Source organism: Copadichromis virginalis, linkage group LG9, assembly GCF_057382275.1.
Source record: "Copadichromis virginalis isolate Kocher_CV1m ecotype Utaka linkage group LG9, C_Virginalis_male_GT1.1, whole genome shotgun sequence".
Taxonomy (NCBI): Eukaryota; Metazoa; Chordata; class Actinopteri; order Cichliformes; family Cichlidae; genus Copadichromis; species Copadichromis virginalis.
The window spans coordinates 30,897,828-30,911,910 of NC_140626.1; the positions used below are offsets into that span (position 1 = coordinate 30,897,828).

Here is a 14,083-nt window from a genome sequence, read left to right on the forward strand (position 1 = left end):
GCTACGATCCAGGAGACAAGGGTGGGCAGATCGATGCAGATATCGATCCAAACGTTGGTACTACTTTATTCTCTTTGAATGAAAAAGCAGCTCTCTGTGCAAACACCTCCTCTCGTGGAGCGTCCTCACTTTGCTTCGCCTCCTCCTTCTTCTTCTTCTTCTTTACATCGTTTATTGTATTTGCGGTTGTCAAACAACAAAATGATGAATTACCGCCACCAACTGGTGTGGAGTGTGAACTGGAACGTCGACCAGCAACAATTTTCTCTCTTTTAAAAACTGGAATAAGGCCTGATAACTTTCACTTCTTGAGTCCTTTTGCAGTAAATCAATAAGATCCAGTTTCATTTTTATGTTACTGAGGTTTTGGATCAGTTACCTTCTCACAGTGTAATATAACATGTTCTACAGTTTCTTCTTCTCTTTTTTGAATGATTTGAATGGAGGTTATAATCCACCATCACTGAACTGAAATGAATCTCTAAGTAGGAAGTCATCAGTTCAGTTTTTGATCAATTTGACTGTATTTTACTGTGCAGGCTGAGTTTGATTAGATAAGTTTGGTTTTCTTAGTGGTTATATTAATGTCATAAAATAGTTTTTGATTTTTTATTAATGCATGTATGTATTTCCTTTTAAATATAGCACTAATTTACAATGGGAGTTTCCAAGTTGTATTATTGCAGGCTAAATGTCATCTAGAGCTTTGTAAACATATTCTAATAATATCTTTTAACAGGAGTGACTGATTTTAAAATTGGATTCTTTATGTCTGTGTAATATTTCATTAATCTCTTTTACTCTGTTATTTCTCTCCATACTCAACCTCGATTTTGTTTTTCCCCTATAACACACAGTTATACATCAAATATTATAAATCTTACTTTGACAAATATTTAGATCTTCACACATTTCAGGGTCCCAGTGTGGATTGACTGAAGTGTTTGTTTTTATCCCCACAACATCCTAAACATTTTACTGTTATGCACAAACAGAAACAAAAAAAATCTAAAACATGATATATGCATTACTGTCTTCAGCCTCTAGGGGGAATTTTTGTTCAGGAAGTACATTTTCCTCTGATAAGCAGCTAAAAGCACTTCTCTAACCAAAGACTGTAAACAGAAGACGCGAGAGTTCAGAAACAGTAAAACAGATTCACAGAAGCCACAATGATATTAAACATACAGCACTGACAGTGATGACAGACAACATTACAGGTCAGTTTCAAAAACAATAACACTAATACAGGGTTAAAGGTTATGAAGCTGATGAAAGATTTCATTACCTTTTAAAATACTAGACTTTGCTCAGTTGCATTCAAAACAACAGCTGCAGCAGCAGTACAGGCTGAAATGGGGGAAATGCCATTTCAAATAAGAAGAGAGCAACTGATATTGAATTACTGGGCAAGTTTACAAGGACATGCTCACGATCATCTGACAAAACCTGTTTTCCAACCATGCTGGGAAAAAGAGAAAACGCAATTGAAGAGCTTTGGGTGGACAGTGGGACAGAAAACAGCTGAACTTAATCTGGACAAGATAAACATACATCAAACAGTACCGATGCCTACAATACCACCATGGATGCTCCCTGATGCAGTAGTAGATTTCACATTGTTAAACAAAAAGACCAAGGAGAAGGGTGTTATCTTAAATTCACATACAGTGCAGGAATATATTAATCAGTATATTCCTGCAACTGTGTAGATTTATGTCAAAATCTACACAGTTGCATCAAAGAATACAGCCAACCAAAGTGGGATAGCATTTATAGTTCCTGAATTTAATATCAAGGTGGGGAAAAGGATCAGTGACGATCATCATGATGATCTATGGGAATATAACAGTAAATACTAAATATTAAACATTATTGTGCAGCGCATAAGATCGACAGCGCACAGTGTACTTTGAGGAGCCAAGAAAGGGTGTAGTTTGTGTGTGTGAGCACCCGTGTGTACACCTGTGAGCATGAGCGTGCTTGTATTTAAAAGGTTCCTTCATGTAATGATCTGCTAGAGGGTGTGGGGAGCAACAGCCCCGTCCTCCAGGGCATGAAGCAGGTATGGAGGAGATCAAACTCCAGACATCCAGAGGCCTCCAGAACACAAGAGACCAAGGAAGACCAACAGAGGGGCAGCCGCGCCACTGTCCCAGAAAGAGCTGAGGAGAGTCCCAGATGAGGGTTCACTCAGCAGCCGCGGAGCAGAAGCCAGGGGGGTTGCAGTGACGTGCCCGTGAGCTCCGCCGGCAGCCAGCTGTGCCAGAGTGAACGAGCCCCAGGCCGAGAGGCCGAGGGCACCCCACCCCCGAAGTGGCCCCGATAAGCATCCACCAAGGAGTGAGCCAGTGTGTACCTGGACGCCCATCCCCAGACACAAAAAACCACCAACGTACTGAAGTCTGAGGGCGTCCGCCACTGGCAGCGGAAGTGGTGGGGGGAGATAGGCCTCCAAACCTTAGAGGGCCTGAGATGTCCCTAAAGAGGTGACGTCTGATACCCAACCTGACATATAGACACAGACATACAGGCACACACAGATACAAACATCCATTTCCACCCTCATGTTCTCATATGCACTTACTCCACACTCAACCAATGTGGAGACAGACATAAAGAGACGCTGTACACACGATCACACTCCCCAAGCGTGCTCTAAGCCCCAGGTCCCCCTGGAGGGGGAAAATGCACCCAGACCCAGGTGGTGTTTCCCTGCGGTGGGGAGAAGCAGACCGCCGCAGCAGCAGGGAGGCCCCACATTCCAGACCCCAGTCGGACGGCCAACTCCTCCTCCTAGCCCCCCCGCTCCAGCAGGCCGCAGAGAATGGGGGTGTGAGAAGACTCCAAACCTCCCTCCACCCGCTCATTGTAGTGTTGATGCATGTGTGTTCTAAGGTGCATTTAAAACCCAGGAGGGCTTGGAGCTACCTGCCAGAGAGCAGCAGGTAAGCACGTAGCCCTTCCTGCTAGCCCTCAATGTCTACGTGTATTTAAAATTGAGAGGTGGGCAACGACGCCAGGGGTGAGGTGTACACCCCGATGGTCTTTTGGAGTCCGTGTAGCGTGCCCACCCCAAAGATCCTATAGGGCTTTGGAGCGTGATGTCACAGGGGTGGGCGTGGAAAGGATTTTGGCCCGATCCGCCATTTTGGGGGTCTAAGTAAGGAGCGAAAGCATAGCCATGTTTCGTACTTGCTGTGTTGTCGGCTGCAATGTTCGATCTTACGACCGGCACGGGAATAAGGTTGGATTGTCTTTTTATGCTTTCCCAACCTGGAAGCAACATGAAGGAGCTCATGTATCGGATATTACCAAACGAAGGCGTCTAGCCTGGATAGCAGCCGTGAGACGAGCTGATATCAAGTTCTGTTACGTCTCCAGATATCAGTTGGTGTGCTCAAGACATTTTCATTCCGGTAAGTTCTAAATATGTTCACATCACACTTTATAGCTGAATAATATCATCGTTGGTGGTCTCGGAAGTTATAGAAATTGCGATCAAACATCGAATGGAGTGACTTGATTGGTTGATGTAAAGACAATAAATGAAATGAGACAGGAAGGACACAAATTGGCGTTAATAATTTGCCCGATTATCAATGTGTTAATTTGCATGTACTTTACAATTACGGGCATATAATATGATAACGATATTTTAGCAGTTCAATGATAAATGTATAACATTAATTGTGGTGGGGGGTGGACAATGGCTATTTCACTCGATGCACTCCAGCTGACTTACTTTGACGACGTACTCAGAGTTTGGCGGCTTGAAAATAGCCAAATCTTGCACCCAGCCATTTGTAAATTGGATGTGCGCCTCCAGTGACTTGTAATTACAAAACTGGTTGGCTGTGTAAGCGCTTACTCCACAAACAAGATACGTGAAGATATCGGGGTAGGACAGTGGCGGTAAGTCGTCTGGGTCTTTACTCCACTGCCGTATTTCATATGGGTCCAGATTTGCGATGCACTCTATTTTTTTCAAGTACCGCTGCTTCGCCTCTGGACGCAATCGGTCTCTATACCGTCCGTTTTCTTTTGAGCTGCTTTTAAGCATGTTTCTTGTCGTCGTCGTTCCAACACAGTGTGTTTGCTTTGATTCGTAGACCCCGAAAATGGAGCTGCGCTCCCACAATGCATTGCGGCGTGACGTCAACTCCAAAGCCCTATATGTATGTGTTATGAGAGTGTGAACAATGTGAATGTCTAAGTTGTGGGATAAAATTGAGGCACAGGCAGCCAGAAGGGGACAGAGGGGGGGATGCCTCCCCTGCACCCTGGTGACACACCTTTACCCCAAGGCCCTGCATGTGTGGGTGATTGTGGTGGAGCGGGAAGAGGGAGGCAGCTGGGTATGGGGAGGGAAGGAAGGGAGGGGCAAGTGACCCCTCCCTGGGGCCAGCTCCCCCGCTGACCCCAGTAGGCACCCCCATACTCTGCAACCCACCAGGAAAAGGGGCCCCAGGCCCATCCGGACCGGGGCCCAGTTCAACAGCGCCGCCTGGCCCCACAGAGCCCGGGACAGCCCACCTGACCCCACCACAGAAAAAACTGCACCCAACTCGTCATCCACTCATCTTCCAGACTACACAAGACAATCGATGCCCAGGCTGAGACCCAAGGGCCCCAGCCCAGAGACGGAGCACCCCCAGAACCCAACGCCCGTCCAGGACCCAACCAGGGTCAGCCAGGCTACCAGGTCAGTAACCCACATCCGTCAGCACAGACCCTCCCCTAGCCCTGCTGCACGCAGCCACGAGGAAACTGTCACCTAAGAGCCAACAGAGCCCTAAATAGGCCATGACCACAACCCCGGGTTGAGCCCTCCAAGGAAGGTGCTCCAGGGGAAGAATTCGGGAGAATTTGAATATTTTATTTTATTTTGTCACATTCCACACCAGTTGGTGGCGGTAATGCACCATTTTGCTGTTTGTAAAGAAGAAGGCGCTGTCGCGTCGTCCATGTTTTCTACAGTCATTGGGTGGAACAAAGTAAGAATGCTCCATGAGAGGAGGTGTTTGCACAGAGAGCTGCTTTTCCATTCAAAGAGAATAAAGTAATACCAACGTTTGGATCGATATCTGCATCGATCTGCCCACCCTTGTCTCCTGGATCGTAGCTGAGATCAGTGTGAACCACGTGGGTCTCTGCTCCCTGATCTGTTTCCTGTGTTTGGAAAGAGTTGCAGCTTCATCGCGGAGTTTCTCTCGGTTTGTGGGCTCATCTAAAGGTAAGCACCGAGCTAACTTTACTGTGAGTTCAGTTCATGTTGAGTTTAGCTCCTGAATGAGGTCTTCTGCTGCTCTCCTCGGTGTCTGTTCTCAGTTTATTGTGAACACGTTGAGAGAAGAGTGAGAGAGTGTTTGGAGAAAAACACCAACTAATCATTAGCTCAGCATGCTGGGAGAAGTTGGAGCAGAAAAGTCTTTTCATTGTCCCTGCAGCTGTTTTTCTGCCTGCACCAAACCTCTACAGCCTCGTTTCTATTTGAAGTGATAACAGGAAATGGATGAGAGCGATCTGCTGCAGTATCAGGGTCACAATAAACTTTATTGTCCAGCTGCTGTGGATGAACACATGAGAGGAAGTGAACTCCTACAAATTCTCATTTTAATGAGTCTGGCTGCTGTAAAGTGATGCACAGGAAGATGTTAACAAAAACTAATGAAACAGAGATGAAAGTAAACAGTGTTCATATTTGAAAGCACAGAGAATAAAAATATATTGTGGTGGTTAATGTGCAGGAGAGTGTTGAATGTAATAATGTCTTCCTGTGTCAAACACAGCTGCAGTCAAAGCAGGAAGGAAACCACTGAAACCACTGATCAAAGCTCATTAATCAAAGACCGCTGATCAATGGCCATGAGTACCATTCAGAGAGTTGGGGAGTCGCTGCAATCACAGCATTTGATCAATGAGCTTTGATCAGTGGTTGTTGTTCAGTGTTCATGAGAATTTGCATATTAATGCTCAATAACTGACCTCCCAGCCCATTGTTCCTTCAGTGGTGCTCGTTTCAGTCATTATGTAAATGCTCTGTTGAAGATTGGGGAAACCTGCAGTCAGCTGAAACTGAAGAAGTCACTTGGATGAGTGACGAAATGTTTCTCCCACAAAAAGCTACGTCCAGATGAACAGAATCAAAGTTTGGGGAATGGTGGAGGTGGTGGGACTGGGGGGCTGAAGGAGTTGAAAGTGTGGGGTGGGGGAGTAACAGGTCTGTCCCTGTTTGTGGAAACCACAGGAGGAGCTGTTCAGGCTGTTGCTGGGTGTGAATTGTTGATGGAGTCTTTAAACTTGTAGTTGCTGTTTTCCAGACTGAAGCAGAGTCGTTAGCTGAAAACTGGTTTTAGAGCTTCATTCAGGACACCTTCTCAGGCTCTTACAGCCTTACCTGTATCATAACAAAGTGTATAAACCCCAATCCACCTTTAACATGGTCCTTCTCCCAAACCTTCAAATAGGACTTTCTGGCCCTGTCATAGTAAAGGGCTGCTTAGAATATTAGAGCCAATGTCACAAAGTTCCTCCTGAAGTATAAGTGAGTGAGAGAGTTTCCTCACTTTGCAGCACAACACGTCTCACAAGATTTCTACAAGCAATCAGAGTGAAATTTGTACTTTGTGTTGTCAGATGAACATATGAGACACTTTGACTCTTCAGTGCAGTGTGGAGCCTAACAAAGATCTGTTTTGTGTCTCAGCTGATCAGCAGGAGGAGAAGAGTCTGACGGAGCAGCAGAGGAACATTTTCAGCCATCTGGACTCAGCTGAGTCACTACAGAGGAAACAATGAGCTCAACACAGAAGGTGAGGAAAATATCACAGTTTCACCAAATAATCAGTCACGTCTAAAACTCTCATCCTCCCAACCGGTTATATGACTGTGTTGTATATTATTATATATTTTTAAATTGTGTTTACAAACATTAAGAAGTCACAAGCAATTGTTATTCTTTATTATTAAGTTAACTCTTTACTGTCATTGCACAGTCATACATAGTACAATAGTACAATGAAATTGGAAAACTGTCCTACATCTGCACTACATGTAACACAACACGACAAGATTTGACACATCACAACGCAACACAAACAACACAACACAGTATAATAAAGAAGAACAAGTGTATTTGTATTGCACACTGTTATTATTGCACCTTGTTATAAATATAATAATATATATGATACTGATTTTACCGTGTTAACCCCCCCTCCAAATAAAAAAAAAAGTCCAGGTAGGTAGTCAGTCAGGTCAGCTGTTAGCGCTGTTTAGGGCTATTGCCCTGTTGTAAAAGCTGTCCTTGGGTCCATTTGTTCGGGACCTCAGCAGCCTGAACCTCCTGCCAGATGGTAGCAGCTTCAACAGCCGGTGTCCTGGGTGTGTACCGTCCCGTAGGATGCTGCGTGCCCTCTTGAGATGCGAGTGCTGTACAGGTCCTTCAGGGAGGGAAGAGGATGTCCAATGATTTTTTGGGCCATATTGATGACCCTCTGGAGTGCCTTTCTCTGTGCTGTGGTGCAGCTGGAGAACCACACACCGATGCAATATGTCAGCACACTTTCAATGGAGCAGCGGTAGAAGACGGTCAGCAGCTCCTTCTTCGGGTCCATTTTTCTGAGGATTCTCAGAAAGTGGAGACGCTGTTGGGCCTTCTTTAAAACTGCAGAGATGTTAGAGCTCCATTGGAGGTCTGTGTCTACGTGCACACCCAGAAACTTGAAACTGGAGACCCTTTCCACACACTCCCCGTTGATGCTGACAGGCTGCAGCTCAGTCTTCCTCCTTCTGAAATCAACTACCAGTTCTTTTGTCTTGGTGGTATTGAGGTCCAGGTTGTTATCTACACACCAATCTGACAGCCTCTGAACTTCAGCTCTGATGAGCCCCACCACAGTGGTATCATCTGCAGTCTTGATGACTGCGTTGTCTGGGTGGGAACTAACACAGTCATGAGTGTACAGAGTGTACAGTAGGGGACTCAGTACACAGCCTTGTGGAGAGCCAGTGTTAAGGCTGAGGGCTGAGGAACAGTAGTAAAAGTAGCTCCTTGAAGAACGTTTTTATCCAAAACTAAGTGAATGTTGTACTATATTAATGTAATAATAATTACATTAATATAGTACATGCATATTAGTAGATGAAATACAAACTATTTATTTCTAATAAAGGTTCTCTGTTTGAATCAGTTAAGTAGAAAATGAAGGAAAATGAAACATGTGTGTATTTTCTGTTGCCTACATTGCAGAGGGTGACTTTGCCTCTAAACAGGAACATGAGCAGGGAAGAGGTTAAAGTGGGATTGAGCAGGTGGGAACCCTAAAATCAGCTGTAGTGGCTCAGCGTGGGGAAAAGAATCACAGCTCACAATAATTTCTGTTGAGAGCTCCAGTAGATTTTCTTAAAGTACAGGCTGTGATCAGCTGACCTGCTGCTCTCTGTGGATGTACACAACTGAATTCAACCAGATGTCAGCAGATGTTTCATGAGCTGTCCTGGCTGGTTTCTATCCTCTACACTGACAGTACACTGTCTTTATATTAGACACTATACTGTTGGTATGAAGGTGGAACTCAGTGAATGAATGTCAGCATCATGAGCTTCAGTTTAAATGAATCTCTGCTACACTTGATGTAATCTAACTGTGACATGAGCACCACAGTCACTGTGCACCAGTCACACACTGTTCTTTACTTTAAATCCATCACAGTTCAGCAAACGAACCTGTTTATCCTGCACTAACCTGCAGAGGATCTTCATGCAGTCTTTAAATAACACAGTTAATCTGCCTCAGATTGTTTTGCAGCATCTTTCACAACCTGAAAAAACATAATGTCACATGTACAGACCCAATATCTGATGTCAACACATGAGGACTTACATGTAAGCTTTAATCTCCAGTTGATCAAATCCCACTGAGCAGTCCTTCCCTTTAAATCTAACCTCTCTTCTTCCTCTCCTGTCCTGTGTGTCTTATCTTTCTCCATCTCTGAGTGAAGTTAGCTCTATTTCTTTTCTCTCCCTGTGATGTGCAGCAGCTGGACCTTTAGCCAGCAACACACTGTGAGACAAACTGCACACAAACAGTTTGTGTGTTTGCTGATGTTTGTTGATAGAAACGCTGCATTTGAAATTACCTGTTTGTTCAGGTGCTGTGCAAAAAAGAAGGAAGAACAACGTCTCACTTTAACTCCTGACTATGACTCACAGTTTTGCCTCTTTCATCTCTTTTTACACTCAACAAAAATATAAACGCAACACCTTTGTTACTGCTCCCATTCCCCATGGGATGGACGTAGAGACCTAAAATTCATTCCAGATACACAATATAACCATCCCTCCCAAACAGTGGTCACAAATCAGTCCAAATGTGTGGTAGTGGGCACATCTGCTATATTGAGATAATCCATCCCACCTCACAGGTGTGCCACATCAGGATGCTGATCTGACATCATGAGTAGTGCACAGGTGTACCTCAGACTGCCCACAACAAAAGGCCACCCTGGAATGTGCAGTTTTGTCTCACAGCAAAATGCCACAGATGCCACAAGCAATGAGGGAGCGTGCAATTGGCATGCTGACAGCAGGAATGTCAACCAGATCTGTCGCTCGTGCATTGAATGTTCATTTCTCAACCATAAGCCGTCTCCACAGGCGTTTCAGAGAATATGGCAGCACATCCAACCGGCCTCACAACCGCAGACCTCGTGTAACCACACCAGCCCAGGACCTCCACATCCAGCAGGTTCACCTCCAAGATCGTCTGAGACCAGCCACCCAGACAGCTGCTGGAACAATTGGTTTGCACAACCAAACAATTTCTGCACAAACTGTCAGAAACCGTCTCAGGGACGCTCAACTGCATGCCCGTCGTCCTCATCGGGGTCTTGACCTGACTCCAGCTCGTCGCCGTAACAGACTTGTGTGGGCAAATGCTCACATCCGATGGCGTCTGGCACGTTGGAGAGGTGTGCGCTTCACGGATGAATCATGGTTCACATTGTTCAGGGCAGATGGCAGCTGAGAATGTCCCAGTTCTTGCATGGCCAGCATACTCACCGGACATGTCACCCATTGAGCATGTTCGGGATGTGCTTGACCGGCGTATACGACAGCGTGTACCAGTTCCCACGAATATCCAACAACCTCGCACAGCCATTGAAGTGGAGTGGACCAACATTCCACAGGCCACAATTGACAATCTGATAGACTCCATGTGACGATGTGTTGCACTGCATGAGGCAAATGGTGGTCACACCAGATACTGACCGGTTCTGGGTCCCCAGACCCCCATTAGCGCAAAAAACTGCACATTCCAGGGTGGCCTTTTGTCAGATCAGCATCCTGATGTGGCACACCTGTGAGGTGGGATGGATTATCTCAATATGGCAGATGTGCCCACTACCACACATTTGGACTGATTTGTGACCACTGTTTGGGAGGGATGGTTATATTGTGTATCTGGAATGAATTTTAGGTCTCTACGTCCATCCCATGGGGAATGGGAGCAGTAACAAAGGTGTTGCGTTTATATTTTTGTTGAGTGTATGTTTCATACTCTGGTGATTAGTACACGATCAGGATTGTCTTTCATGTGTTACTTTTCCCGTTTCTCAAGTTGGTTTGATGTTTGATGCCTGCAGTGATGAAATAAAGCCCTCAGATGCCTTAAAAGTAACACATCTGTTTTGTAAATGTAAGGAGTACAAAATACGATTTTCTTTTTCTAATGTAGGGAGCAAAAGTAAAATATTTTCCTTCACTGAATCAACTTTTAAATGTTACATTGTAATTATTAATATTGAAAAATGACAAAATGATAGAAATATATAATAGGAAACAGGAAACATAAAAAAGTATAGACTTGGTAAACATTTATTACTTTTCTGAGTGTGTTAGCATGCTAGCATTAATAACTGTGTACAGCAGGAGGGATGGGCATGATCTTAGAGTTTAAACAGTCATGAATTATTTTTAACACCGGGTTGGATGTAATGTGTCAGAACTACCAGCAGGTGGGGATAAGAGACCTTTAAGGTGTTTGGTGCCACACTCCACCTTCAGGTTTAAAACTAGTGTTAATGGAGGGAGTTTGAAGGTTGAGTTTGTTCCACGACTGCATTTCACTCACTGCCTCTGTTTGTATCTCTGTCACTGCAGGACCAACATGGAGCGAGAAGTCAGCGCTCTCAGGAGGCCGACAAACCTCACAGAAGAAAGGGAGAGAAAAAACACACCTGTGACGAGTGTGGGAAGGATTTTACTTTTAAGGCATTCCTAAAACAGCATCAGGTCATCCACACTGGAAAGAGACCGTTCAGCTGTGACTTGTGTGGAAAGTCTTTTTCCTGGAAGGGTTACCTAAAAAAACACCAACTCATCCACAGTGGAGTTAAAGCGTACAGCTGTGATCAGTGTGGCAGAGCTTTTACTCACAGTAGCAGCTTACAGAGGCATCTAATTACCCACTCTGGAATTAAGGCATACAGCTGTGACATTTGTGGAAAAACTTTCAGCCACATAGAGAGCCGAAATACACACCTACGCATTCACACCAGACATGTTGTGTACTGCTGTGATCAGTGTGGCAAACAGTTTACAACAGACTCAAGCTTGCAACAACACATGTTTACCCACACTGAGGAGAAACCTTATAAATGTGACCTGTGTGAGAAGACTTTTAAAGCTCCACGTTACCTGAGGCACCAACAGATCCACACCAGAAAGAGACTCTACAAGTGCAGTTACTGTGAGGTATGTATTTATATTGTTATCTTGTCATTTTAGCCTGACTGTTTGGAACAACTCTGCTCATTAAACTGTGTTAGCATGTTAGCAATTCTACTGCATGGAAAAGCAGCTCTGAGTGATTATTCAGATTTTCATTTCAGTTATGATTTTAGTATTACTGTAGTATTATGGTGGTAGTATTGTAGTTATTGCAGCCCAGTAAAATGTGTTAACTGAAACAGTAAAATGTAATTGGACGTCTGCAGAGATGCTCTTTATTTATGTTGAAGGACTGACTTACACTGTCTTTGTGTCTTTGTTTAGAAGCAGAGAGACACAGATGGATCCAGTTCTCAACCCTGTCGTCACTGTGGTGGTGGGAAAGACTTTCGTTGTGATCTTTGTGGAAAAACTTTCAGTCGAAAAGACAATCTAAAAGTACATCAGCGTAAACACACTGGAGACAAACTGAAAAACTGTAAAGAATGTGGGAGAAGCTTCACCACATCAAGTAGATTAAAATGCCATGAACTCATTCACAGTGGGGTTAAAAAGCACCTCTGTGATCAGTGTGGGTCATCTTTCATCTCTGCATTGGAGCTTAAAACACACAAACGAGTCCACACAGGAGAGAAACCATACAAGTGCAGACACTGTGACAAAAGCTTCTCACATTCAGGTAATTGTAACAATCATGAACGTACACACATGGAAGGAAACTACAGCTGTGACTAGTGTGGCAAGAGCTTCAGGAATCTCAGTTCATACTCCAAACACAAACGATCCCACGTTACTAATAAACTGTTTCACTGTTACCAATGTGCCCAAACATTCACGTCATTGTCTGCTCTGTGCAAACATCAGTGTGATACAGCCACATAGAGAGCCGAAATAGACACCTACGCATTCACACCAGACATCTTGTGTACTGCTGTGGCAAACAGTTTACAACAGACTCGAGCTTGCAGCAACACATGTTTACCCACACTGAGGAGAAACCTTATGTGATGTAAACACATGATGTCAATGAAAATATCCACCTAGTTACATTTTAACCCTGAGGGGTCGACCACTTTTTTATGTGCGATACTGATATCATAAATTTGGATATCTGCTTTTTAATCAATAAAACTGTTTTTTAAATATCTTGCTGCTTTTTGTATAACTTCATACTGAAGTTAAAAAAAACAGTAATTATTATTGTTATACCTGTATGCAAAAAATACACTGCACCCAAAATATTTCAGAGTTCAGCAAAACTGATCAATCTAATAAACTTCAACCTACTCCATCCTCCCTATTCATGTGAGTGAAGTTGGCCCCCCCACCTTCTTCAAATCCAACAAGTGTTATCAAACGTTTGTGCTGCAAAGATTTTCGTTTGTGCTGCTATCGTTTTAAAGATATTAATAAAAAATTCTAGAGGTCATCAGAGGTCAACCAGCCCCCCCACATTAATGGAATCAAACAAAACCGGTGTCAATCAATTGTGCTACATTTGTGCTGGTTTGTGCTGCAAAAATTGTCGTTCGTGCTGCTATCATTTCAAAAATATTAATAAAATAATGTCTTTATGTGTGCTCAATCATCCAGGTAAGTAAATTCCAAAAGTTGATTCTGTTCACCTGGACATTTTCAGTGGGAGAAACGTTTTGTCAGTCATCCAAGTGACTTCTTCAGTCTCAGCTGACTGCAGGTTTCCCCAACCTTATAAACAGTACATTTGCACAGCGAAGGAAACTAGCACCACTGAATGAACAATGGGCTGGGGGGTTAGTTCCATGATTGTTAGTATGCAAATTCTTATGACCATTCATCAACGACTACTAATCAAAGACACAGATTCTCAAATGGCCATGAGTACCATTCACCGAGAGTTGGGGAATGGCTGCAATCACAGCATTGTAAGATGGCGAAAGATGTACCCTTGGGCCCCCCTTCTCGATTCAGAGATGGTCAGCATCCTGACAGCCTGATGGACGAAGCTGTCTCTCAGTCTGCGGGTTCTGGCCCGGAGGCTCTTCAGTATCCTTCCTGATGGCAGCAAACTGAAGAAGCTGTTTAAGGGATGAAGAGAGTCACCTGTAATGAAGAGGACCTTCCGGATGAGGCAGGCGCAGTAGATCTCCTAGAGAGGGAGGCAAGAGAGGTCCCCACAATCCTCTCTGCTGCTCTCACTACCCGTTGTCATTTTTTTCCTGCAGGACCCAGTGCAGGAGTCATACCACACAGTGATGCAGCTGGTGAGGATCAGTGATGGGAATAACGGCGTTACTTCTTTCAGTAACGAGTAATCGAACTACTTACTATTCCTATCGTTACAATGCCGTTACAGTTACTAGCAAGG

General features: G+C 44.2%; 1 protein-coding gene across 1 annotated transcript in view; it reads left to right on the forward strand.

The window, feature by feature from the left end:
* The first annotated feature begins 6,717 nt into the window (after positions 1–6,717).
* The window catches only part of LOC146702184 (uncharacterized), a 52,763-nt gene continuing 45,397 nt past the window's right edge, over positions 6,718–14,083 (forward strand). The window contains exons 1-2 of the mRNA XM_085468909.1: positions 6,718–6,815; positions 11,167–11,760. Of these exons, the coding sequence (XP_085325035.1) occupies positions 6,798–6,815; positions 11,167–11,760 (612 nt within the window). The 5' untranslated portion in view covers positions 6,718–6,797. The remainder of the gene's footprint in view (positions 6,816–11,166; positions 11,761–14,083) is intronic.